The sequence below is a fragment of the Microcaecilia unicolor genome, chromosome 4 (assembly GCF_901765095.1).
Source record: "Microcaecilia unicolor chromosome 4, aMicUni1.1, whole genome shotgun sequence".
Classification (NCBI taxonomy): domain Eukaryota; kingdom Metazoa; phylum Chordata; class Amphibia; order Gymnophiona; family Siphonopidae; genus Microcaecilia; species Microcaecilia unicolor.
This window is the reverse complement of record NC_044034.1, coordinates 58,489,548-58,517,270: the sequence shown is the minus strand read 5'-3', so window position 1 is coordinate 58,517,270 and position 27,723 is coordinate 58,489,548. Positions and strand designations below refer to the sequence as shown.

The following is a 27,723-nucleotide window of genomic DNA, read 5'->3' as shown; positions in this document are numbered from 1 at the left end:
CGATATTGCGTCCCTAATGCTGATTCTATGTCGTGTCGAACCCCCTGCCATGCTCGATGATGATGCTGATGCAGAACCAAAATGTTTTTCATGCTGGACTCTGGGTCCTTGCCTGTACACCAGTTATGGGGGGTCCGTGACAGAGATGGTCCTATTACATTGAATACACTTCTTAAAGCCACCTGGCACCCTTGTTGCCATGGAGGGAAAAACAGCCGACTAAGGTTGAAAGGTTCTATGACCCGGGGAGCTTGAGTAGTCACGTACCTGAAAATGGTCGAAGCTTACCGTGCAATAGAAGGGCTCAGAGGCCCCAATGGCCAAAAAAAATTTTTTAATGAAAATAATTTTAAAAATGAATTGAACAAAATTAATGCACAAAAAAAAAATATGAAGAAAAAATATCCCCAAAAAAGGGAAGGCACCAAAAGTTTGACGCACTGAGAGATTAGAAAACCAACCTCTCTGCTCCATGGAATATGACAGACTGCTGGTCCCGCACTTGAGTGTCGGGCAGGAAGGAACCCACGCATGCACAGTGGGGGCACTGCCTCTAAATTTTAAAGTGACATGGCACTATGGCAGAATCTGCACTGCGCTCCGTGGATGACACCACCCATGTAAGAATATTATGCCTGCTTGTCCTCGGAGAATATTAATTTTTGTAGATCCCTTCTCATATTGTCCACTCCCTCCGGGGAGTCCACTCTGTTGCAAACCTTGGTGTCATTCAGAAAAAGGCAAACTTTTCCTTCTAACCCTTCACCAATGTCACTCACAAGTATGTTGAATAGAATAGGTCCTAGTACCAATCCCTGAGGCACTCCACTACTTCCATTTCTATCCTCTGAGTAGACTCCTTTTACTACTACCCTCTGCTATCTGTCAGTTAACCAGTTCCCAATCCAGTTCACCACTTTATGTCCTAACTTTAGCCCGATGACTATTTATGAGCCTCCTATGACGGACTGTGTCAAAGGTCTTACTGAAATCTAAGTAGACTATATCTACACATATCCACCATCCAGTTCTCTGGTCACACAGTCAAAGAAATCAATCAGATTTGTTTAGTACAAATCATTTTGCTTTTATTGCTGCAAAAGGGACTTCCACCAAGTACCGAGTCAAAGGGTGTGGTTTATTTTCTTGATTATGTTTTGAATATTTCTAGAATTATGCTTTCACATTGTTTACTGGTCTGCACAGTACACTCTCAAACTCCTACCGCAATGCATTTTGAATTGTACTTTTTAGACAGCATAATTTGAAATATATAATAGACAGTGAAGACTTATGCAAATCACAGTATGCTTAGGGTTCTTTTACAAAGCGGCGATAAGTCCAACGAGGGCTTACTGCATGCTAAATCTGAACTACCACCAGCCCAAGGCAGCCGCCAGCAGTAGTTCTGGGTCAAGCATGCGCCATTTCTGGTGCTCCAGAATTTTTTTTATTTCTAGCATGGCAGTAATTGGGCATCACCATACGCTGCCCGTTTACCGCCAGGTTACCGCAAGAGATCTTACAGCCACCTCAATTGGTGGTGGTAAGTGTTTCCCGCCACATGACCACATGGTAAGACTTATCTTACAGTGTGGCCATTTTTGTTTTGTGCATTTTACCGACTGCAGTATAAAGGGCCCTGGTGTGCGGGAAAAACTGCCCCTACCGCTACCACAGGGCCCTTTTTCCTGCAGCTTCAAAAAAGGACCCCTTAGATTGCTAAATATAGATAAAGTCACATAAAAAATGGTACAACAAATTGTTCGTCTATTTTCTTTGACACACATATTTAATATTTATGCAGTGACATAGCAGATAAGAAGGGCAAGATACAAATGACAAAGCAAAACACAAACTGAAAACTATTGCCAGTTTAAAGTGCCATGTTCTATAACGTCACATCATGGCTGATGTCGCTGACTGACTCCATGCAGAAAGCTTCTCCAGTTTAGAACACACTCAAAGCTTTTGAGATGCTCCACTTACTGCCTGTCATTTTCAGCAAAACGTCACAATTTTAATTTAGATGTTATATCAAAAATGCCTCTCCTCATATTTAGCTTCAGCAGAATACTTGAGGTGATGGGTATGTGAGCAACTTGGTTTTCCCTGAGAAAAAAACATGATAGCAAGTCCTCACATCATGAGATTCCTTAGCTACAGGCTGCCTTCAACAGAAAAAGGGGAAAAGCAATTAAAAAAGATGCTGCAACAGGCGGTCACCAACTTATTTTTTGTAATAACCAGCTATTTTTTAAAAAAATTTAAAAGACATCTCTGGTGTTTTGTTTGTTTTTGATACTTCAGAATTTGGAATGGCATATCTTATGCCAGACTGGATTTTACTGTCCACCAGGAGAAAAAGAGTCCCGAAGGGATTTGTGAAATATATGATGTCTGGCAGCCCATGAGTGGCCCGAGTCCACTGTATGTGTAGGGTCTATTGAGAGATGCCAGGAATGTTAACATGCATGGTCAAGACTATCCAGTTTATAATCGAACGAGAATAACGCCCAAGTTCCGACCTAAATCGGGAGATGGGCGTTCTTCTCACAAAAACAAATAAAGCGGTATAATCGAAAGCCGAACTTTGGACGCTTTCAACTGCACTCCGTCGCGGATGCGGACAAAGTTGACGGGGGCGTATCGAAGGCGTGTCGAAGGCGGAACTGGGGCGTGGTTATCGGGCGAACAGAGATGGGCGCCCTTCGCCGATAATGGAACAGTTTTGAGCTAGAATTTAGGACACTTTTCCTGGACCCTGTTTTTTGACGAATAAGGCCCCCAAAAGTGCCCTAAATGACCAGATGACCCCCAGAGGGAGTCGGGGATGACCTCCCCTGACTCCCCCAGTGGTCACTAACCCCCTCCCACCACAACAAATGATGTTTCACAACTTTTACTTTCACCCTCAAATGTCATACCCTCCTCCCAAGCAGCAGTATGCAGGTCCCTGGAGCAGTTGTTAGGGGTGCAGTGGACGTCAGGCAGGTGGACCCAGGCCCATCCCCCCCCCTACCTGTTACAATTGTGCTGCTTAATGCTACTAGTCGTCCAACCCCCCCAAACCCACTGTACCCACATGTAGGTGCCCCCCTTCACCTCTTAGGGCTATAGTAATGATGTAGACTTGTGGGCAGTGGGTTTTGAGGGGGATTTGGGGGGCTCAACACCCAAGGGAAGGGTGCTATGCACCTGGGAGCTCTTTTACCTTTTATTTGGTTTTTGTAAAAGTGCCCCCTAGGGTGCCCCGGTTGGTGTCCTGGCATGTGAGGGGGACCAGTGCACTATGAATCCTGGCCCCTCCCACGAACAATGCCTTGGATTTATTCGTTTTTGAGCTGGGCGATTTCATATTCCATTATCGCTGAAAAGCAAAAACGCCCAGCTCACACCTTGACGAATAAAACATGGGCGTCTTTTTCTTTTAAAAAATACGATCCGCCCCGCCCCTTCACGGACCCGTTCTCGGAGATAAACGCCCATGGAGATAGGCGTTTCTGTTCCATTATGCCCCTCTATGTGGCCCAACATTCTCAACATGTTCCAGGCTGTCTGCTGACAATTCTGCATTTTTACCACTATGGACACAAGACTGGTGATCTGCTGCTTCGGTAAAAAGACTTTTTGCCTGAGTCATTATCTAGCAGAGCTCCAATAAATTCCAACTGTGATGATAGACTTAGTTGGGACTTAGGGTACTTTATAACAAACTTTGCTAATTCTAGTACACAGATGATTGTGCTCATCGACCCCTCCTGTCCCTTCTCAAGATATGCTCCAACTAGGGAAACACCTGCATTCCCTGTCTGTGTAGCTAAGCAGCTATAATTGCAAGGCATATTGTGAATACCCGAGGAGCTGACAAGGATCCAAATGGCAATACACAGTAGTGATGTTTACCTATGATAAATAAAAGATACCTCCTGCAACTGGGATGTAATCTCTATGTAAATACAAACATCCTTTAAGTTCAGAGAACACAACCAGTCTTTACTTCTGAAAAGAAGGAATTAGGGTGGCCATGGAAATTATTCTGAACGCTTATTAGAAGCTTGTTTAGGGACCTTAGACCTAGAAAGGGCAGAATCCCCTGTCGTTTTCATGATCAGGAAATACCTGGAATAATTCCCTTCCTTCTTTTCCCTGGTGAAATGGATTCAACCACATTTGCATCTAAGAAGGAAAAGAGCTACCAGGCAAGTGTTTTCAGATGTTGATAGCTTGACCAAGGTATTCTTGGTGGGCAATCTGGTGGAATTTCAAAAATATGCTGATGTTATTCAGACAGATGATTTTCAGAACTCATCAACTGGTGGTTATAAGGAATCAGTGGTTTGCAAAAAAAAAAAAAAAACCCACACACAAAACCCTGTAGCCTCTTTTCTACTGGTAGGTTGTCCAGCTTAGATACTGGGATGCTGGCTATGTTCTCATCAAGCCAGTCAAAATTCCATCCCTGGTTTGGGTTGTGGTGTTGGTTGGAATTTTTGGGTGGTCTGCTGACTGGGATATGAGCAAGATCCCTAACTAGACAGTGAAGAGCGGGAGGGAAGAGGATACCTATGTCTTTGAAAGTAAAAGGATCTCCTTTGCCCTCTACTCTGGTACCTCCTAGAAAAGTGGGGCAGAGTCAGAAGTAGGGCTAGAGAGGGTTTTAAGAGTGTGACTGTGCTGCTTGATCAAGGTAGCAGCTTCTCTCCATGGCATGGCACCTCAGCAAGCTTTTCCTGTACATTATATCTGATATGAAAAGCCAGAAGCCAAGTGAGTCTCCTGGAGCCAATACCCATTTTGAAAATACCAAATCGCTCTGCTTCCCTTCACTCTTCCCCATTAGTGAATGGAGTTGCTCAGCCTTCTTATAAAAGAAAGCATCTACAAACTTCCTAACACTGCACACACTGTTTCCACAAGAACAAGTCCATGGAACAGCAGATAAGAAGCTATGCAGCAAGTAAGCACAGCAATCTTAAATAAATTTTCTGCCAAAAAACTCCAATGTCCAAGCTTCTCTTCCAGGGGCACTGAGGAGTGATTCTTGGAATTTTTGGCTCTTCATTCGCAGCTGTTTATTCAGTCTGGGAGTCTTCTACTCTACACACAGATTCATCCTTCTTGTTAATGGGCAATACAATTCAAAATGCACACTCATCTCTATGTCTTTCAGGATTCTGTGAACAGGCACTTATCACAGTTTCCTTGGGGGCAGGGGGTGGGGAGTCGAAGAGGTTGTCCAATGCTTCTGCCTTAGGTTTCTCTGGCATCTGCCATTTTCAAATCAAAATCAAACTAGGGTTTATATACTGCTAAGACCCCCCCCCCCCCACACACACACACAGGGTTCCCTGTGGTTTACAACAATTAAATGCTAGCTTGCAACTAGTGCAATTTACATCAAGATGCTAATATGCAACAAGAAAGCAGAAGAGCCTACGGACAGTGAGGAGAACAAAATCAAGTCTGTAAAGGTCTCAGGAATCTCGAGAAGTCTTTGGAGTTGGGCAGTCATTTGTTTGGCTGTGGGAACAAAAGGGTGTTTAAGTTCTTCCAGAAACTTTGGCAGTTATAGTTCGTTCTAATGTCCTCGGGAAGTGAGTTCCATAGAGTGGTTCCTAATACCAGGGAAAGACTTGTAATGGCGAAAGACAAGCCTCCAGTTAAGTTTAGCAGATGAAGAGTGGCTTAGTCTCCACTGCTTTTTGAGATATCAGCATTCCCTTTTTAGCTTAGCTAACTCCTCCGCATACCATGAGGGCGTTTTGGTTGTCTTAACCTTTTAGGTCCTGATTGACAGGATTTTGTCTAGCACCACATTCACATTAGTGTCCCAGAGTGATTTGAGTGATTCATTGTTCGCTGTGCTTGAGGTGATAGAGTCCTTCTTTTAGATTGAACCAGAAGGTGGTCTCATCTAATTTTCTTCTGGTGGATATCAGTTTATGGGGTTTGTGCCTGGATGGGCATGAGAAACAGATTATCTATGGTGAAGCTGAGTTTGAAGTGATCTGATCATGGGATGGGGTCCCTATTGAATGGTCTCACTAAGTTGTTAGGAAGAGAGGTAATGAAGTTAGAGGGTAAGCGAGAAGGTGGCCATTCTGGCCTGATTTGGCAAAGTCTAGAGTGAGTAAAATGTATTCTAGTTCTGGAGAGAGGTAGGAGATAACTTGAGCAACCTGAAAGAAGCTTGTATAGGTGAGTGCAAGACCGCACCCTCTTTTACCCCTTCTTGGGGAGTGTAAAATATTGTAGCCAAAGGGTAGGTGAGGTTGGTCTGGGCTATCTACTTCCGTAAGCCAGGTTTCTGATATAAATAGGAGGCCGAGGTCGCTAGATTCAAGGAGATCTTTGATTATGATCCTTATTTCGTACCGATCTGGCACTGACATATGCAGCAGGTACTCTTAGATGGGGTTTGCATTGTACTGCTGGGACGTGTCTGGGCAAGAACGTCAGGATGCAGGTCCTAGATGGCGCAGATCGACCTGACCTGGCCTGGTTAGAGTGAGTGGTGCGGGGACATTCAGGGCCGGTGGCAGCCTTAGTGGAGACTGCAGAATCAGTTGATTAGCCCATGCAGTGTGTGGGTTTTTTTGGGCTCTCAGAGTTATGAATCACAGGGATGTGGCGATGCTACAACACATGATACCCAGCAAGGTCAGGCATATCAGTAGAAGCCACCTCATTATGGCAGTGTGAACCTGGGTTCTTTCTGTGATGTAATTTATAGATGACCAGAATGCTGCAGTTGTTGGTCTGTGGTGGGATATAGGTGTACACACATGGAGTGGTTAGGTACCTGTCTTCTTGTAGTGGTTAGGCTGGGATCCAATTCAGAGTAGAAGGCTGAAAATGCTACTGTTGAAAGATTGGTTACTCTCTCTCTCCTGTTTGATTAGTCCTCTTGTTGTTTATATCCCTATGCAGTTGGGCTAAACGGTTTTCCTTTATGACTGGTGTCCGATGAAGGTATGAGGAGGGTGAGGGCACTGGGTCGGTTTTCGTGACCAGCCAGCCATTCCGAGATCCACTATATCTTAGGACAGACTCAGCAGCAGCAGAGCTTGTGACCTATCAGCAGTGGAGCTTGCGAGCTACTCTGTGGTGGAGGAGCTCTGCAGCGGTGTGGATGGCCTCCTCTGCAGCCGAGGCGAACCAACTCCTGATTGTGGCCGATATCCAATGCGGGCGTGGGTGAAAACACTGGGGATGGTTCTCCTTCCCAAACCAAGCCGCCTCATTGGTCGCGGCACTTAGGAGGCATCTGAGGAAGATTTACTCAAGACTGGAGTGAGTGATCCTCTTTATCTGCTTTTTGCTCGTCTGGGGTAGGGGGACGGTTAGGACGCAGGCGTGAGTCTGGCCCAGATTTCACCTTCGTCTGGCCTTGCTGGCTGTGGCCGTGAGGAGAGTGGTAGTACAATCTATGTCAAGGTATGTCAAGGACCCTAATCTGTCTATGGATCTTCAGCTGACTAACTAGGGCAACTTTATCAAATACTTAATTAAAGGTATTACTCAACACATCTACTGGACACATTCAACACAGCTAGGATTTAGAAGTCAAGGAATCATGAAATCCTTTAAATCTTTGATATGATTAGGTCTATGCATCATTTTAATTGTAGGGGCAAGACTTGCAGGAGTCATCTTTGTCAGGCAGCGATACTAATTCTTCTTTAATTTTCCTTACAAAATAAATGAATGAGAGCTCCTCTGCTAGGGACTTTATTCTCATATGAATCAGAGACCCAGGAACATTCAAAAGTAGATCCAGACAAGTCTGGGTCTCTGCCTGTTTCGACCTACTGACATCAGGGTCAGGCCTTGGTCACGGGTGTTGGGACACTGAGGATCTCTCGTGCCTTGGTGAAGCTTCCTCCCCCAATGCACTGGTGATAGACAGTGGTGCTACAGAGATGGACTCTGAGGCCCTTTGAAGTCTCAATGTCAATGCCTCCCCTGCAGGCACTGCATGAACTTCGAGGATTGGCTGAATGCCTATGCATCAACATCAAAAAAGTAAAGCTGCAGCACTGTAGCTGCTCACTGTCTCAGGTGCAGACTGTAAGCCCTCAGGGTGCTGAATAATACCTACTATATCTGAATGTAACTTTCGTTGAGCTACAATTGAAAAAGGCAAGAATCCATTCCCTTCCCTCCCTTGAAGAGTACCATTGACAAAGACAGGGACAGCAGTAGAAATGGTCACATCCTCCTGAGTCACCTTGGAAGTATCGGAAACTATATTTCTTGAGCCCTTGGAGGCTGTTGTACCCTCTCTGAACCCCATGAGGATGAGCAGTTCTCACACTGGGGGTGCTTCAAGGACACTGGCAACCTTGATGCTCTTGACACCTTATTCTGACAAGATGCAATGTTGATGCACTTTGGCCTCCACTTGGCATTTGGCATCATAAGCCCTCAGCACTGATAAAATCAAGGACAAATCCTTCCTCCTATTTGGGCAGGATTCAGATGATTGGTGCCAATGGCCTTTATCAATGCTTAGTGTTGAGGGTAAATGGTGCACTCTCAATGCCAATACATCCTCAGTGTCTGATGTAACTCCAGGACCAACAGAGACCAATGCCTCTGATGCCAGACGGCAGACCAGATTTCTCAACACCAAAAATATGTTTGCACTGTTTCAACTATGAATACCTCTCTTGGACATCTGTGAATATAAATTACAACTAGAGAGAATATGGTGAGGCCAGGAATTGCAAGCACCACATATGGGTACCTGTAACGGATATGGTCTTGTTGCACCAGGTGCACAACTTAAAGCTGCTGGGGTTTCTTCTGGGGAAATTGTTCAAAAAAAATAGCTGGTGCAAAATCAAATGACTATTTTCAAAATATTAGTATCCCAACTAGAAGCCTGAGGTTCTCAACGAGGCCTACAAAAGACAATGTGAAAAAAATAAGTAAATTTTTCATATGGCTGAAAAACCTATGAAGCCAAAGCCACCAGGAAGAAGTACCACATGACAGCAACAGGGCATGAGAAAAAAAAACTGAAACCACAATTTTAACGGAAGCTATTGGTTTAAGAGAAGCTCTAGTGACATACATCCAGCCAGGCCTGTAGAAAGATGAAGAATGATGGTGGTACCACCATGACCACAGCAGGCAAATGCACAGTGGAACATCTTAAAGCATCAAGTGTATTCTAAGCTGGAGAAGCAGAAGCTTCCCCACATGGGTTCTGTTGGTGATGGACTACTATCCTGCTTATCCTTGGAGAAAGATGAAATCATACAGCTTAATAAGATAAAATAATATTGGCACTTACTTTCTGTTTCATTTCGTTTGATCATGCCTTGGCACTCAGCTAAAATAGTCTCTTTAAATGATGTCACAAGAGCATTCACACAGCATTCCATCAGCTGTAACATGAAAAAAAATGAAGCAACTCAGTAAGACAGAATGGCAGGACTAAAAAAAACAACAAACAGTCTTCCAGCCTTATTTCCTGAATGCCTCTTAATTTAGCAAAAATCTGTTTTTCATATGGGGACTACCACAAAGATTATAACCTCACCTCTGACTGCATCCTGGATAAGGAGGGATCATCATATTTTAAATACATGCAAACTATATTTGGAGCTTTCATGCACTGAAACATTTTGGGTTCACTATTTTATAGATAGTTTATAGAGCTGGTTTGTAAAGAATATATTAATTATGCACTTATTTGGAATCTAAACCACTATAATTCTCTCCCTGAGACTTTAAGAGGTGTACAGTCTCTCCCCTGTTTTAAACGACTCCTGAAACCACACTTTTATTGTAATGGCTTTTGCTGTTGCTCTTCTGGAGAACTACTGGGGATTGAGGCCAGGTGTGAGTTTTGACAGTACTGTAGCATTGTATTTTATGGATGGTGACTGCAACAGTGATTGTTGTTAGGATGTGTGTAGTCTTGTATGGGTGTGTCTTTCTATTTTAAATTGGAGTTCCTTTTCTTTTTTTTGTTTCTAATGTTTTAGAATTGTGAACCGCTGTTATCTCATTTCTTAGCCAAGCAGTATAGAAAGTAAAAATTATAACTATTCATTTTCTCACCAAAAATTTAAATATTCCAAGTGACAGAATAGGATTCATTAAAAGGTTTTTGCTGCCAGAGAGCATCAGATGACTCACAATGCAAGCTATCGGACCTCTTATAGCGCACAGCTATTTCAAGTCCAAGCTTTTTTTTATATCGTTCCTCAATCATTTGTCTCAGTGTTCCTCATAAAATCTTTATAACCCCAATATTCTATAAGCAATCAAAAATAGACAAAAATAGATGGAAAGAAAAGGCAACCACTCGGCTTGATAACACAAGGATCCAGTGCTATGATAGTAATAGCACACACACGACACTCACATAAACAAATAGCATCTCGGTCACTCGACCTGCTTCGAGGGAAAGTATAGTCTCTGCAAATTCTGTCAATCATTCACTGGCAAAAAGCACCCATATCAAAAGTAAAAGAGGAGCTTCTGCTACTGCTCACTTTTTCTCTTTTAGTTTCTTGCTAGCTAGTAGCACAGTGTGTAGTAGTTTCATCTATTTTTGATTGCTTATAGATTGTTGGGGTTATAAAGATTTTATGAAGAACATTGGAGTGGGAGGTGCTTTAATTCAATTGCCAGATGTTTTCGCCTACCATTAACTATACCATTATGTTTCTACCTTGGACAAAACTGCACTCATTGCTCAGCACAGAACTAATTCCTTCCTGGCTATGCATGATACGGATTGCATCTGTATCTATACTTCATAAAGTGATTCAGAAGCTGTCCCCTCTGAAAAATACTTCATTGTTGTCTGAGAGGTGAGGTGCGGATTTGTACAGATCATCTGAATCTTTAAATTTGGGTAGCTTGGTTATGAGAATCCCCACTTTGACAATAGTGGCGGAGGTGAGGTGCGGATTTGTACAGATCATCTGAATCTTTAAATTTGGGTAGCTTGGTTATGAGAATCCCTACTTTGACAATAGTGGCGGAATTGAGGGAATGTCAGTTTTGAGTGTTGTTCCAAGCATATATTATGCAAACCCAATTTTTCAACATGGGTGCTATTGGCTCTCCCCTTTGCTTGAAATGTTCTTCTAAACCTAATTCCTTTTTCCATGCTTTTCTGGAATGTTCCAATGTTCACTCTTTTTTGCGGCAAATAATTCTCTATTTGGAACACTTTCTGGGCTTTTCAGCGACAGGCTTTTCATTATATAAACATGAAGTGTTTGTGTTGCAGAGTAGGAGGAGGGGTATCTGCTTGTCCATAAGGCAGCACTTTTGGGTAAAAAGTCTATTTTAAAAGGTCTGGATGGTTCCAGACTCACCTTTTTTTTGGGGGGGGGGGGGGGGGGGGAGTAGTCTCTTCCATCATTTTATATTAATGGAGAAACAGAAAAATGGGCTGTCCTTTTGACACAAGAAACAATTTTTTAATGTCTTTGTTTAGAGTAGGGCTAAAGAAATTAAGCCCTTCTCCGAAGAATATTTGTTGAAATGCTCATAAGCATGTATTTTTCTTTGTTGGCGTGTGTTCACCGTTATGTTGTTCGTTTTCTTGAAAATGTAATAAAACAATTAAAAACATACAGATAAGTTCTGCATTATTTGGAAAAAAATGTATTTTTTAAAATATTTCCACGTTTCATCAACGATGGCACCTAGTCTTTTTCCTAGGTAGTGACTTCTGGAACCTTGCTTCTCATAGCTATAATTTTGGAGGGTTGGAGAGATCTACGGAAACTATTTGTCACAAAGCGCTCAAAGCCTGCTACTGAAATACTAGGTGGGATTGCCTCTTGAATTTGGGAGCCTTCTGGACTTGGTACAAAAGAGTTTGCCCTCTTTTCACTGGTAGCACTGAAAGGTCTCTCCCACATTCTCATTTGTTCCTCCTTAAAGATTTCATGGACAGGCATACAACATCTCAGAGGGAGGAGTTTGAAAAACTGTATGTCCAGGCAATGTTTCTTCTCTGCCATTTCCCTGACAAGGTCATCAAAAGAGAGGTCATCCAGTGGGGATTTTCTTCTGTCTTATGGAGGGGAGAATTCAGAGAAAGACCTATCACCTCCTTCTGATCAGAGGAACCCTCAGATCCACTGTCATAATTCCAGGATTTCTTAGACTCTATATCAGTATAGTCTTCTCTTGGAGATTTCTGGTCAATATCTGAGTACAGAATTCACTAAAAGTCAAGACATTAAGAAGGGTTCCCGGAACTTCTGAAGTTTGACCTCCAATGCAGACGAATGCCTCTCTGCAGATTTACCTCCAAAGCACTGCAAATGAAAACTGAATTGGCTGATACTGATACTTACCTCTTCAAGCCACCAGCAACAATGCCTTGCCTCTAGGTACTGCCATGATTTCCAGATGTTGAACCTCCCTCTGCAGCTGTGTTGAAGCAGCTAGTACTGATGACACAATGTTTGCCGGAGAGCAATTCAAACCTAGTTCTTCCTTTCCAGCTCCTCCTCAAACACTGTCGATGCTAAAGGTGGATGAGGTTCAGAAGGATAAGTGACATCTTCCTGGGTCACCTGAAATGTATCTGCGACTGTAACCTGGGCTTCCAAAGGCCATTGCAATCTCCCAAAGATAGTTAAGGATAAAGCAGTCCTCTTCGCAAGGAGACTGGGAACTGATATGGCTGTTACTTAGATCTCCATGCTCCTGGCATTACACAGTGACAAGGATCAATGACAGTATTTCTTCACCTTCAACCAGTGCTCTGCATCTCTCTCTTTTGATGCTGATGCAGCAGAATTACATCAAGACCTACACAATGTCTTGACTCGATACTTTATTTTATTTATTTAGATTTTGCTCACACCTTTTTCAGTAGTAGCTCAAGGTGAGTTACATTCAGGTACTCTGGATATTTCCAGGAGGGCTCACAATCTAAGTTTGTACCTGAGGCAATGGAGGGGTTAAGTGACTTGCCCAAGATCACAAGGAGCAGCAGTGGTATTTGAACCAGCCACCTCTGGATTGCAAGACTGGTGGCTCTAACCACTAGGCCACTCCTCCACTAGCTTCTCTATCTGTACTCGAGGATCAATGATGATTAGTTATTTTAAGGAGAACAAGCCTTTTTGTAAGGAAAGTAAATATAAACAAGAGGAAAGAAGGTCACTTTGGTTTTCAAAAGTAGTAGCTGAAAAGGTAAGGACAACGAGGTTAGCCTTCATAAACTACAAGAAATCACAGAAAGAAGAAGACAAGCAACAATATCTAGAAAAGTAAAGAGAAGCCGGTAAAGTAGTCAAGAAAGCAAAGATAGAAATGGAAGAAAAAACAGCCATTAAGGTAAAATGGGGGGGATGTACTAGTGATAGGAAGAAGTGTAAAAGTGGTACTGTGAGACTCAAAGGTGAAACAGAGGAATACGTAAAGGCTTATAAGGTTAAGGCAGAATTGGTAAACAAATATTTCTGTTCTGTGTTCACAGATGAAGGGCCAGGGGTAGGACTGCAGAAGACAAACATAAATAGAAACAGAAGTGGGTAGATCCTGAATGACTTTCAGAGGACTGTGCTCATGAGCAGCTAGCAAAACTAAAGGTGGACAAAGCGACGGGACTGGATGGCATACATCCAGTGGTACTGAAGGAAATTCAGGTGTCTCTGCTAGCTGACCTTTTCAGTGCTTCTCTAGAGTAGGAATTGGCCCCGGAGGACTGGAGAAGGGTGGATGTGGTCTCTCTTCACAAAAGTGTAAATAAAGAGGAGGGTGGAAACCACAGACCAGTCAGTCTGACCTCAGTGGTAAGTAAATTAATGGAAACACTTCTGAAACAGAGAATAGTGAGGCTTTTGAAATCCAATGTATTGTAGGACCTGAGGCACAATGGTTTCACTAGAGGCAAGTCTTGTCAGACATATTTAATTTTTTTTATTGGGTTACCAGAGAGTTGGAGTGAGGGAGGGTGCTGGATATGGTGTACTTAGATTTTAACAAAACCTTTGATATTGTTCAACATAGATGACATATATAAACTGATAACCCTTGATATGGGTCCTGAAGTGACTGACTGGATTAAAAACTTAGTGGAAGGCGACAGAAGATAGTGGTAAATGGAACCCATTCTGAGAAAAGGGGTGTTACCAGTGGTGTGCCTCGAGGTTCGGTTCTTGGGTCAGTTGTTTTTGACATTTTTGTAAGTGAATTTGCCGAAGGGCTGTCTGATAATGTTTGCTTCACCGTGTGTCGAAGGAGAACGATGACAGTGCTTCTTCGCCTTCGCTCGACGCCCCTCATCAAGACTCCTCGGTACCGATGAGGAAGACGTGGAATCCTCACGTTTCCTCTGGGTCAGGTCCGACGAGCATTGGTCTCAGGGGCCTGCATAACAGGAGGCCTCGAGACAGGTGGAGACCCACTTGATGCCTCACTGCTCCCAGCACAAGTTGGTTGTTCTGCAGCCATTACCTTCGCTCCCGATGTCGATGCCGCCGACCTCGGTACCGATGTCAACGTCAACAGGCCGAGCCCCAAAAAGCTTCTCTCGTTGGGCTTCTCAAGACGTTTGGGTCAGTTTCTTCATGCGAAGAGACTGCAAGCGACTGGGCTATGGTTGGGCCCAAGGCACTGGATAACACCAAGTGTGGGTATCGGTACCCGAGATGGTCCGGTTGCACAGAGTACGTTTGAAGCTGCTGGGTGTCTTCAATGACATGGAAGAAAAACCGGCTTCAGCAAAATCAAAAGACGCGATTGTGCCTTCAAAAAAAAGGCACAAAAGAAAAAGGGGTAAGACCCGACCGAGCGGACTAAAACACGGCCGCTTTGGACAAGAAAGAAAACTTACAAAAGAGGTCTAAAAAAATAAAAAAATAAAATACAGGAAGGTAAAAGGTTTTTTTTTCTTTTAAAGAAATGACGCAGCTCGTTGAAAGACTCTTCGTGGGCAAAAGAAACCAAAGAGACGAACCGAAGTCTCTCCGCCGCGGACAAGAAAAAGCTGAGCGGGAATGCTCACACAACGGGCGAGAAGTCGTCCGCGCATGCGCGGTGCGAGCGATTCGTGCGCCAGAAGGCTCTGGCAAAACTTTTTGCTCTGAAAAAATTTGCCACATGTGAGAACAAGCAGCCTGCTTGTCCTCGGAGAAATAATAATTCCCAAGCCTGGGAAAGACCCCATTCAGTGAAGATCTTACAGACCCATATTGCTCTTGTTTAGATGCTAAGCTCTTAGTCAAACCAAGGAGGTTTAAATTAACAGTAGCCGCCACCTTGATGCACTCAAACCAAAGCAAACTTGGCCCATGCCAAGCCTCATATAGGCAGTCCTTATTTCTAATAAGCATTTGCTATTGTTTTGGGTGACTCAATATGGCAGCAAGCTCATCCTCTCCCCCCCCCCCCCCCCCCCCCCCCGTACTTGCTTGTGGTACCACCTTTTAAACATCTCTTCTGTTTTCTTCTAGCACCACAGAGCTCACAGTTGGTCTGAACTCCATGGTACTCCCTCAGTCTTGTGAGAACAGAATGGGATTTTGAGCAGCACATAGCTCAAACTCACTGAGAGCTGTGTGGTGCAGGTCTAAACAGAACAACTTATGGAGGTATGCCAGTAGCAAGCCTGAGAAAAAAAATGGCAGGGAGGGGGCGGGGAGACTGTGTACTGCTGAATGAGTCATGAGGCCAAGTAGGGTTGATAGGGGCCACCATTGGCTCTCAAGTCTTGCAATGAAAAAAACTTACCTAGAAACTGGGCCAGTACTGGAAGTGGACTTAATAATAAATTAGAAAATTCATGGGATAGCAGTGAGCCTTGGGGAACAGCATAAGGCAAAGGATGAATAGTGGAATCTCCAGTATTAAAAGAGACATTAAATGAGCAATCTGCAAGAAAAGATCTGAACTCGGGGAACCTTTTAAATATCTTAGTTCTCGCTTTAGCAGCAGGAGATTAGGACTAAACCATGGGTTCTTTTTTCTAATCGCATGAAGGGTTTAACTCATTCTTCGCCCAGACAGAGCTGAGGTTGGCATGAAATTCTGAACTGGTGTCAGTAATGATATATTTACCACTAAAGGGAAGACTTCCAAAGGTGGGTCCATTCAGTGCACCAATTACAATTAAAGTATACAACACCAATATATATATATTTTTTTTTACTCTTCTAATATGTTGGGCAACGGCCTGGAGATTCTCCTGCAACCCTGTTCCCAAAATGGCTAATGACAGCATTGGAGTCAGCCATGTAAATCACTTGATATCCTCCATGGGTCTATGAAGGTGCTGTTCAGACATTTGACTGATCTTATGGAGACAGATCTGGCAGGCTCAAAGCCTGTTGGCAGAGCAGAAATGACTGCTTCAGAAGGTAAGGAACTTCCTTCGCCACACGGTTCTCTAGAGCTGAACATTAAGACCTGTTTTTGGAGCCTCTACTTGAGGCTCAGCAAGGATTTGATTAAATTCTCAAGTCAGGGAAGACAGATTTTTTTCGAGTCTTGTGTCCATCCTTAGGATGGGTGAAGTCCCCTCCTGTACATACTTATTATCAGCATCAGGACTTGATCCTCTGGCTTTGTGTCAGGCCTTCAAAGCCAATTTCAAATAGCAGGATTTATGCTCACCAGTAAGAAAAACTCATATTCTATTCTTCCAGCCCACCTGGCAACACTGAGCTCTAGGCAATGCCCCTGCATAAATACTGCAGCTGAATAATCATGGTGTTGTCCCAGACAGTTGTAACAAACTTTCTGATGGCTGGAAATGGACATTCTGCTGGCACCTAGGAAAGCACTTAAAGCCAATGACTTGGCTTTTCAGCTGTGGTCAAAAGAGTCATTAATGCAAAGTCATAACAAATAAAATGTTCCTTTTCATGATCTGAAAAAAAAAATTGAAAAATTTCAGCAATGTTGCATGCCAGAACAATCCCACGGAACAAAATGAGATAATGGCAAAAGGTGCTAAAACTTTACTGAAACAGATTATGTCACAAAACCTAACTAGTGAAGTTACTGGAGGTGGTAGCTTTTAATGTTATTTTGGCAGATAATGATTTAGCATTCTTAATCACTATTAGGGCTGCTGATGCAAAGATTGACTATCATGTAGCTTCCTACATTCAGTGCTAATGCACTCTCATATGATTCACTTCTGTGACTGGTGAACCTACTTGTCTTCGGAGAACAGTTTGTTTGTTTTTTAAAGATGACAGCAACGCACAAAGATTAAAGAAATACACTCTTCACAGGAAATTAAATCAATGAAAAATATTTCAACATACCGCCTGTACAGAGTTACATTCACGTCGCGTCTCTAAATACCGAAGGGCACGTTTCTCCTCTTCTTTCAACTTAGCATCTGCCTGTCCAGGAACAGAAGTTTGATTATTTTTTTAAACTGCAAAGTACATTAAGCAAAATTCAATTAAAGACCATGGTACTGGCTTTTGACTTACATATTTCATGTAATTTTGTACACCATTTTGTTGTAAATAAGAAGGTGCTTGTGTTCTGTAAAATCTCTCAGTTGAATCCAAGTATGCCTTCTCAAAATTATCCCGATAAATCTGCAGCTTATCTTCAGGGTTGGAACATAGATTAACTGTAGATACAAAACAACATTACTTTCCATTAACTGTGCCTATTTTTAGCCACACAATATAAGTTGCAGAAATCTAGGGTTTACTTTCAAAGTTTTGTTTTCTTAAATAGCCAGATTACTTGACACCACAAAAAAACAGATAGTTACCACTTGTGGTTAGCACATTATAATTCAATGGCTGCAGCAGCATCCCAAGAAATCATGAACTAGATACAATTAATGTGCTCACACACGACTGTTAAATTCAGATCACCATATATATTTGTCTAAATAGAGAAAATTTGATCTCCAAATCCCATCAATACATCTGGGTCATCTTATCTTATCCATGAGACATTCTTCATCAGTGCCATAGCACTCTTGCTAACTCCATGAAAGTATGGTAAATAGAAGCTGGCTGTGATAGAGTCAGTGCTATTTATGTCCCTGGTGTGGGAAGAATTCTTCATTCATGGTGAGTTTGTACAATGTTCAAATTTAAAGAGAAGAGGTTTAAAGGAGGTGGCGAGTGGAGACTGGAAAGTGATAAAATAAATAGTAGTGATTGTTTAAAATCTGTAAATGTTTTGGCTGGTTAAAAGTTTGTGCTGAGCATGTACACTGAAAGGATATTCCTCCAGGAATTTGCATAACAATTACCAGGAGTCCTGGAGACAGCTAAAGGCCATTTGAATGGGTATGGCTCAAGTAGTAGGCTCAAAGTGGAAGTTTAGCTGAGATGGTGTGCAGAGAGTTAGTGAGTGATTTTCTTTTACCCCCCCCCCCCCCCCCAAAAAAAAAAAAAAAAAATACACATACACACACAGAAGTGTGTGCAGGTGCTGAGAAATACTGATTCCTGAATAAAACATTTTCTTTGGAAAGGAAGGTTGAATGGTTTGTGAAAATATTTCCTACAACATTTTGCATTAGTGAACTTGCCAAAGTTTAGAAAGAGTGTGGTGGATAAAACTGAATTGAAGACTTAATCGGTGAGGGATAAATATATAACCCTCATATACTGAAATCTGGGGATTTAGTTTAAAAGACATTAGAAAACTGTTTGTTCTGACCCCTGCTGAAATACCTGTGAAACCGTGGGCTATAGGAAGGGGTGAGTTTGGAAAAGGCAAGGGAGGGCAGGGAGAGAGAGGGAGAAATGTTGGACCTGCAGGAGAAGGGAAGGGATACAGAGGGAGCAATGTGGGACCCCCCCCCCCCCCCTCAAATGGATCACATCATTTTTAGCTATTTTTTGGTATTAAAACTGCCCTCGACTTTTTATTGAAAAGAAGCCTTAAGACAAGCATCACAAATAATAACAACAAAATATATCCCCTTATGCCCCAATAAAATAGAGGTCATAAAACAGGATAAAAAAAGCTACAGAATAATATGAGTAAGAAACAGGAATTTAAGAGTCTACTGCATGCAACATGGGTAAGAGTTCCAAAAAGGATCCCAGATACAGCAGAACTTTACTCCCAATGATGAATTCAGGTCTAAGATGCTGTGACATTCCAACGAAGCCAGAATTATCATATGAGACCTCCATTGTGACAAGAAAGGGGAATCTGCCATCAACCAGCATTGCAAAATGCATTTTTTTCCTATCAACATTGCCTGTGAGTTTTGGGTGCACAAGATGAATATATCAAATAATAACCAAGGACCAGGCCTCCTCCAACGGTCACCCCACCTATAAGAAACGTGTTCTCACATAGACATCCAAAATAAAAGAATTTGTGAGCAATGTGAAAACATGTGACTTAGGGTGGATCTTGGTTTGTGACATTTTAAGCAGGAATTGCTCAGGTGAAAAGTAGATTTGTATGCTCTAAACAGGGAAATGTATAAGTGCATCAAAAGTTTATAATGCATTTCAAAAATTGCAACATTGTCAGGAGACTCGATGGGTGCCAAAGGGGCATTGTTTAATCTGCACCCCAGTAAAATCTACTTGCAATTCCGACGTCCACTTCCACACTGTGTCATAGGTAGGGCTGCACATTTAATGCATTAATACGATTAACGCATTAAAATTTTTAACAAGAGTTCAAAAAGCACTAATCCCCCCTTTTTTGGGGGGGGGTTGCCTTCCAGGCCTTACCTCTCCGACGCTCCAGTACTCCCCTCTCTTCTGCACGCTCCAAGCCTCTCTCTGTAACAGGAGGTTCTGTCAGAGGGGGTGGAACTTCATGTTACAGAGGCTTCGGGTGAGACAGGGAGAAGGAGAGGAGCAGCTGATTGCAAGGACAAGGAGCTGCCCAATCTCTAACCTCCTGTGCCGCGCTGTAAGGAGCTGTATCTGCCCAATCCTTAACCTCCTGTGCCAGCACTGTGAAAAGCTGTCGAGTGAGGCTGAGAGAGAGAGAGAAAGATGTGGATGGGGGCGGATGAGGGGACGGGGCCAACTGCAGAGGGAGAACAAGGGAAAAAAAAAAAAAAAAAAAGAGGAGATGTGGGTAGGATGACCGCAGCAGGAGTCGGGGGGGGGGGGGGGCTGAGACAGAAGAAAGAAGAAAAGAGAGGGATGCGGGGGGGGGGGGGGGGGGGGATGGAAGAATTAAAGAAGTGAAATGGTGGCCACTGGAAAAGGGGAGAAAAACGGTAATTTCAGACATCAGCAACTTTCCAGTCTCTGGGCTTGTGGTGATCAGAAATAGCGATGGTGCTATGGAAGGGAAAAGGGAGGAGATAGTGCCCATGGAGGTGAGGGAGGTGGGAGGAAATGGTGTCAGGGGAGAGAATGGAGGTGGTAAGATATGGTGCCTGCCTCCTCTGACAGAACTTCCTTTTACAGAGAGAGACTTGGTGCCAGGTGAGAAGCAGTGTGCTTTCACACTACAGTGGTCAAGGTCGTGGGCTGAGAGGAGCAGGGAGAAGAATTATGCAGAGGAGAGAGATCTTCTAGACTGCCAGGAGAAGTAAGAAGAGGTGCTGGGGCAGACAGAGAGAGAGATCATGCGATCAAGTATGCGATTAAAAAATTTAACCAATGGGCAGTCCTAGTCTTAGGGAGTCTTAATTCTTGAAGATATTTGTGGTAATACTTCACCAGAACTGGTAGTTGGGCATCTAGATAAAAGGCCTCTTTAATCAGTTTCTGAGTTTCCTCATTCGATGAGGCGGTTAAGGTAGAAACATAATGGTGCAATTGGACGTTTGTCTTTTAAAACCAAGTTCAGCACATACAGTATCAAATTTTCCCCTCTTCTGTAACCACATGGCACAGATACTTTAATCCTCACTTGAACAAGCGATGAAAAACTGCAGATGTACTACCTAGGGAAAAAATCCCCATTACCCTGTATTGGCAGAAGGGGGGAACTAACCTCCCCTTTTACAAAGCCATGCTATCAGCTGCTGGTGCGGTAATGCCAATAAAGTCCATTCAAAATGAATGGGCTCTGTAGGTATTGCAGCATGGCTTTGTAAAAATGGGGTGGGGGGAGACATGAATTCTACAGATCCACTGCCACACAAAGCGGAGAAGCTGATAAAAAGGATTGGATGACAACAACCCTCTCAGTCAACAGGATCACACATGCAAGACATAACTAAAGTGTAATGGATGGTTAAGCTGCACCTCATTAGTTGTGGACAAAATCTGAGTTGTGTTAAAGATACCAGTCATTGATATGACACGTTACAGGCTACAGAAAAAGAGAAGATACTTACCTGTAGCAGGTATTCTCTGAGGACAGCAGGCTTTATATTCTCACAAGTGGGTGACGCTGATCCGCATCTCCCCGTCCAGAATTTACCAAAGCTAAATGAGAGCTTTGTGGAGCGTTTGTAGCGCTCCACTGAAAATGAACGAGTGCCTTCCCGCTCATCGTGTGAATGAGGTCTCCACAGTTTAATACTATAGCAAAAAATAAAGTACAAATAACAAAGGAGACAACTCCAAGGGGCGGTGGGAAGGATTGTGAGAATATAAAGCCTGCTGTTCTCGGAGAATACCTGCTACAGGTAAGTAATTTCGCTTTCTCCGAGGACAAGCAGACTTCTATATTCTCACAAGTGAGGAATTCCTAGCAACCAGGTTCACCAAAAACAACAAACATTGGTCAATTAGGCCTCGCAATGGCAAGGACATAATACAATCTGAATTAGAGTGCAGCCTGGAACAGAATAAAACAGGCCTAGGAGGGTGGAGTTGGATTCTAGGACTCCAAACAGATTCTGCAACAATGTCTGTCTGAACCTACTGTCACGTCGGGTATCTTGCTCAAGGCAGTACTTTGATGTCAATGTGTGGAGTGAAGACCATGTCACAGCCTTGCAGTTTCTTCAATGGAGGCTGATCTTAAGTGGGCTACCGACACAGCCATGACTGTGAGCCGTGATGAACCTCTAGGACCAGCTTAGCCTAGGCATAAGTGAAGGAGATGCAATCTGCCAGCCAAATTGAAATGGTGCGTTTCCCAATGGTGACATCGATCCTGTTGGGATCCAAAGAATCAAAAAGCTGGGCAGACTGTTTGTGGGGCCTTGTCCGTTCCATGTAATAGGCCAATACTCTCTTGCAATCCAAGATCTGCAAGCTGCTTTCGCCAGAATGGACAAGAGGTCGGGGAAAGAATGTTGGCAAGACAAACAGACTGGTTCAGTCAGACACCACTTTCGGAAGAAAAATAGGGTTTGTGCGGAGGACTACTCTGTTGTGATGAAACTTAGTATAGGTTGAATCCACAACTAAGGTCTGAAGCTCACTGACCATACGAGCTGAAGTAACAGCCACCAAGAAAATGACCTTCCAAGTCAAGTACTTCAGATGGCAGGAATTCAGTGGCTCAAAAGGAGCTTTCATCAGCTGAGTGAGTACAAAAAAAAAAAAAAATCCAACATGAATACCAATAACCTACTGATAATAATCTACCACGCATGGACCACCCCTAACATCAATAACAACCCAACCACAATCCATCAACTCTATGTACAAACTATTAACAACCCACCAGACCAAAAATACAACCACCAACCTAAAGGAAAAATTTCAACATACGAACCTCACCAACAGAAAGAGAAAAAAAACAACAACGACAAATTCAACCACCGAAGAAACAGACAACTAATAAAAATAAATACATCTAACCTCCCTACAGAACCATAACGCTTAATCCGAATAGGATACGTCAATGCAAGATCAGCAGTAAGCAATTCAATAGACATACTAGACTGGATTACCACAGAGAATCTAGACCTTCTGTTTATCAAGGAAACATGGTTCCACGGCCCTACAGACCCCGCCATCATAGAGACATGCCCACCAGAATACAAAATCACCCATTGGGCAAGAAATGGAAAAAGAGGTGGCGGAATAGCCATAATTTACAAATCCGAATTCACCGTAACAACCACAGGCAAATCCACCTCACCACAACTCGAAATTGCCTCAACAAGAATCACTCATCCGATCCTACAAGGACACCTCAACACAATACTATTCTACAGGCCACCAGGAAAATGGAAAGACTCCCAAACGCAACTCATGGACTTCATCTCTAACACATGTGTCTCTGTCTCAAACATCCTCATAATAGGAGACATCAACCTACACCTCGAGGACGACACCTCAACAGGCACACAAGAATGCAAAGAATTCTTAAAACTCTGGGATCTACACGCACCTAATAATCAACCAACACACGAAAAAGGACACACACTGGACATCATTACACACAAATTCGACCCAGATTCAACTCTCCTACTTACAGATACAAGATGGGCACCCACACCATGGACAGACCACCACAAATCATATGTCTCCCTCCACTGGCGAAAAATACACAGACACGCAATTAACAAACATGAACGAACAACATATACCACGAGAGGAAAAATAGACCCCTCAACATTCTGGCAACAGGTCTACCAAAACGAATGGTCAACAAATACAGACACCATTCAATTCCTCCAAGAATGGGACGACATATGTAAGACAACAGACACAATCGCCCCAATCCAAACCAGAACATCACACAGGATAAAACCAAACTCATGGTTCACCGAAGAGCTGAAAAAAACTCAAAACACAAGTCAGAAAACTAGAACGCACATGGAACAAAAAGAAAGGCGAACACACATTGAATGCCTGGAAATCACTCCGGAGGAAATACAAATATACCATTAAACAGACTAAAAGACTACACTATAAAACAATGATTGGACCAAACTACAAAGACACACACAAACTCTTCTACCTTGTAAACAAATTGCTAGACACCACACCAGTCACAAACAACAGCAAAAATACACCAGGGGTCGACGACCTCGCGAAACACTTCAAGGAAAAAATCATACAACTACGACTTAAAATACCCACCAGCCCTACTGAATACGCAACACTCCTAAACTGTCTAGACCCAGAAGACAGAATATACCCAGCAGACAGGATCTGGACCGAATTCAAACTACTATCAGAGGACCTCATCGCTAAAACGCTCAAAAGATTCGCCAGATCCCAATGCAAACTAGATATCTGCCCAAACAACCTCATGAAATTAGCCCCTCAACAATTCATAATAGACCTAACTAACCACATGAATTTCATGCTACAAAACAGAATTTTTCCAAAAGAAAAAGGAAACATTTTACTCACCCCAATACCCAAGGACACAAAGAAAAACGCAAGCGAAATAACTAACTACAGACCAGTAGCATCTATACCACTAATAACCAAATAACCGAAGGGATGGTTACCAAACAACTCACAAACTACCTCACCAAGTTCTCCATACTACATGATTCCCAATCAGGATTCCGGTCAAATCACAGCACAGAAACAGTATTAATTACCCTAATGACCAAATTCAAACAAATGATTGCAACCGGCACCAATATACTCCTCTTACAATTTGACATGTCAAGTGCTTTTGATATGGTAGACCACGGAATCCTATTACACATTCTCGAATATTTTGGCATTGGAGGCAATGTCCTAAACTGGTTCAAGGGGTTCTTAACCTTACGCTCATATCAAGTCACATCAAACTCAACTACGTCTGCTGCATTGACACCTGACTGTGGAGTACCGCAAGGATCCCCTCTCTCACCAACTATTTTCAACCTAATGATGACCCCCCTGCCAAAACTTCTATCAAACCATAACCTTAACCCGTACATATATGCCGATGATGTAACAATATATATTCCATTCAAAAAAGACATAAATGAAATCTCTAACGAAATCAACCAAAGTCTACACATCATGAACACCTGGGCAGATGCATTCCGACTGAAACTGAACGCAGAAAAAACTCAATGCCTCATACTTACCTCCCAATACAACACAAATAAATTTACCGCCATCAACACACCTAAACTAAATCTGCCAATCTCAGAAACTTTAAAAATCCTTGGAGTCACTATTGACCGCAACCTAACACTCGAGACTCATGCAAACAACACAACCAAAAAAATGTTCTACTCCATGTGGAAACTGAAAAGAATAAGACCATTCTTTCCAAGATCTGTCTTCCGCAGTCTAGTACAATCACTCGTACTCAGTCACCTGGATTATTGCAACTCATTATACGCAGGATGCAAAGAACAAATACTGAGGAAACTACAAACAGCCCAGAATACAGCAGCCAGACTCATCTTCGGAAAACCAAAATACGAAAGTGCAAAACCCTTACGGGAGAAACTACACTGGCTACCACTCAAGGAACGTATCACTTTTAAAGTAAGCACGTTAGTCCACAAAATCATTTATGGTGAAGCCCCTGCATACATGTCAGATTTAATAGACCTGCCACCCAGAAACGCCAAAAGATCATCCCGAACCTTCCTCAGCCTCCATTTCCCTAAATGCAAAGGCATAAAATACAAAGCACTGCATGGATCAACCTTCGCTTACATGAGCACACAATTCTGGAATGCACTGCCATGCAACCTGAAAACGATCTACGAGCTGACCGACTTCCGCAAACTACTGAAGTCTTATTTATTTGAGAAAATCTACTGCAAGGATCAAAACACATGAAGTCTATACACAATTATAGATACGCATCAATACAATATCTTCTGAACTCTCTTCCCCCGCATCATCACCACTCTTAAAACTCTATCCACAGATAAAATTGTTAGACCTTTATATTCCCTTGATATTGTCTTTCTCCCTCTCAATTCCCCTACCACTACTTTCCGCTGTTCTATCCCCATATGACATCCTGAATTTACTCTGTCTTCCCATAACTCTTCACAATGTAACCCATAATCTTACTGCAACTAATTGTATTACCATCACTCATAATGTATTGTAAGCCACACTGAGCCCGCAAATAGGTGGGAAAATGTGGGATACAAATGCAAATAAATAAATAAATAATGTGGAGATCGCATGACACTGGTGGAGGTTTAACAGGGAGCTTCGACAAAAGCAAACCTCTCATGAAGCAAATGAAGATATCCAGAGGTGGGCTTACCTTCCACACGTTGATAAGCACTAATTGCACTAAGGTGAACCCTTACGGAGTTGGTCATTAGCCAAGACTCTGATAAGTGTAGAAGGTATTCAAGCAGGGTCTGTGAAGGGCAAGAAAGGGGAACTAGGGCCTTGCTCTCACACCAGATGGCAAACCCTCCTCCATTTAAAAAAGTAGCACCTCTTAGTGGAATCTTTCCTAGAAGCCAGCAAAACCCAGAAGACACCCTCCGAGAGACCCAAGGAAGCAAATTCTAGGCTCTCAACATCCAAGCTGTGAAAGCCAGAGACTGGAGATTGGGATGTAGAAGTGACCCCTTGTTCTGCATGATGAGGGTCAGAAAACAATCCAATCTTCATGGCTCTTCAGAGGATAATTCTAGAATCATGGTCTGCGGTCTTGCTTGAGTTTCAGTTTTTCCCACTAGAGGTATGGGAGGATAAGTTTACAGAAGACTTGTCCCCCATTTTTGGAGAAAAACCTAATGCTAGCCTGTCATGGGCCTGAAGCCCGGAACAGAACTGAGGGACCGTGTGGTTGATCTGAGTGGCAAAAAGATCCCCACGTTCGGAAGATATTGAAGACTATACCCATATTGAGAGACCAATCGTGAGGTTGCATTATCCTGCTCAGTCTGTTGGCCAGGGTATTTGCTTTTGCCTACAAAGATAAGTGGCTCGAAGGAACATACTTGTGAGCTCACTGTCATATCCAGACAGCCTCCAGACACAGAGGCCATGATTCAGTGCAACCCTGCTTTTTGGTGTAATACACTGCAACCTAATTGTTCGGATGAGAACAATTTTGTGAGATAGCCAATCTCTGAAAGCTTTTAGAGCGTTCCAGATCACCTGGACCTCCAGGAAACTGATCTGAAGATTCATTTCCTGGGAGGACCAAGGTCCTTGAGTGTGAAGTCCATCTACATGAGCTCCCCATCCCAGGAGAGATGCATCAATCAGAACTTTTTATGGCTGAAGAATTTGGAATGGAAATTCCAGAGTCAAATTGGATGGAATGGTCCAACACTGAAGGGAGCGTTCAATCTCTGGGGACACTCAGATGATTAGACTCCTCCTAGCTCGATACCACTGAGAAGCTAGGCTCCATTGAGCTGATCTCGTCTGAAGTAGTGTCATGGGTGTAACGTACACTGTGGAAGCCATGTGGCCCAAAAATCTCAAAATCTGACAAGCTGTGACCCCCTGAGAGGCTCGAACCTTGGATGAGAGTGTGACTAGATTGTCTACTCTCACGTCTGGGAGGTGGGTTTGAACCATTTGAGTATCAATGAGGGCTCCAATGAACTCCAGCTTGAGTCTCAGAGGAGGAATCTGCTTCTTTACCACTGGAAGTCTGCCACGGACTGCAGGGTAAGATAACAGGGTTTACTATCTATTAGTTAGGGGATAGTTAGTTATTGGCTTTTTATCTGTGACAGATTGGTAGTCACGACTGGTGGTCTGAATTAGCTGTGTATTTTGTTATAGTGTGTTTTTAAATGTGTGGGATAATTATGAATGTTTTTAACTGTAACCCACCAAGAATGCTTAGATTGTGCAGGATATAAATGTAAATTAAAAAAAAATCTTGCTATCAAAATATTTACGGTAAAGCATAGTGTAGCAGTATTATGTTTTATAGACACTTTGCAGCAGCAGTAACCAGATAGATTTGTGAAGATCAAGTGAAAGATTGATGGTTTAAAAGTAGGCAAAT

General features: G+C 42.9%; 1 protein-coding gene across 1 annotated transcript in view; it reads right to left on the bottom strand.

The window, feature by feature from the left end:
- The window catches only part of CUL5 (cullin 5), a 271,181-nt gene that overhangs the window by 155,085 nt on the left and 88,373 nt on the right, over positions 1-27,723 (bottom strand). Inside the window, exons 6-8 of the mRNA XM_030200261.1 lie at positions 17,445-17,590; positions 17,271-17,351; positions 9,305-9,398 (exon numbers count right to left, since the gene is read on the bottom strand). Coding sequence (XP_030056121.1) covers positions 9,305-9,398; positions 17,271-17,351; positions 17,445-17,590 — 321 coding nt within the window. The remainder of the gene's footprint in view (positions 1-9,304; positions 9,399-17,270; positions 17,352-17,444; positions 17,591-27,723) is intronic.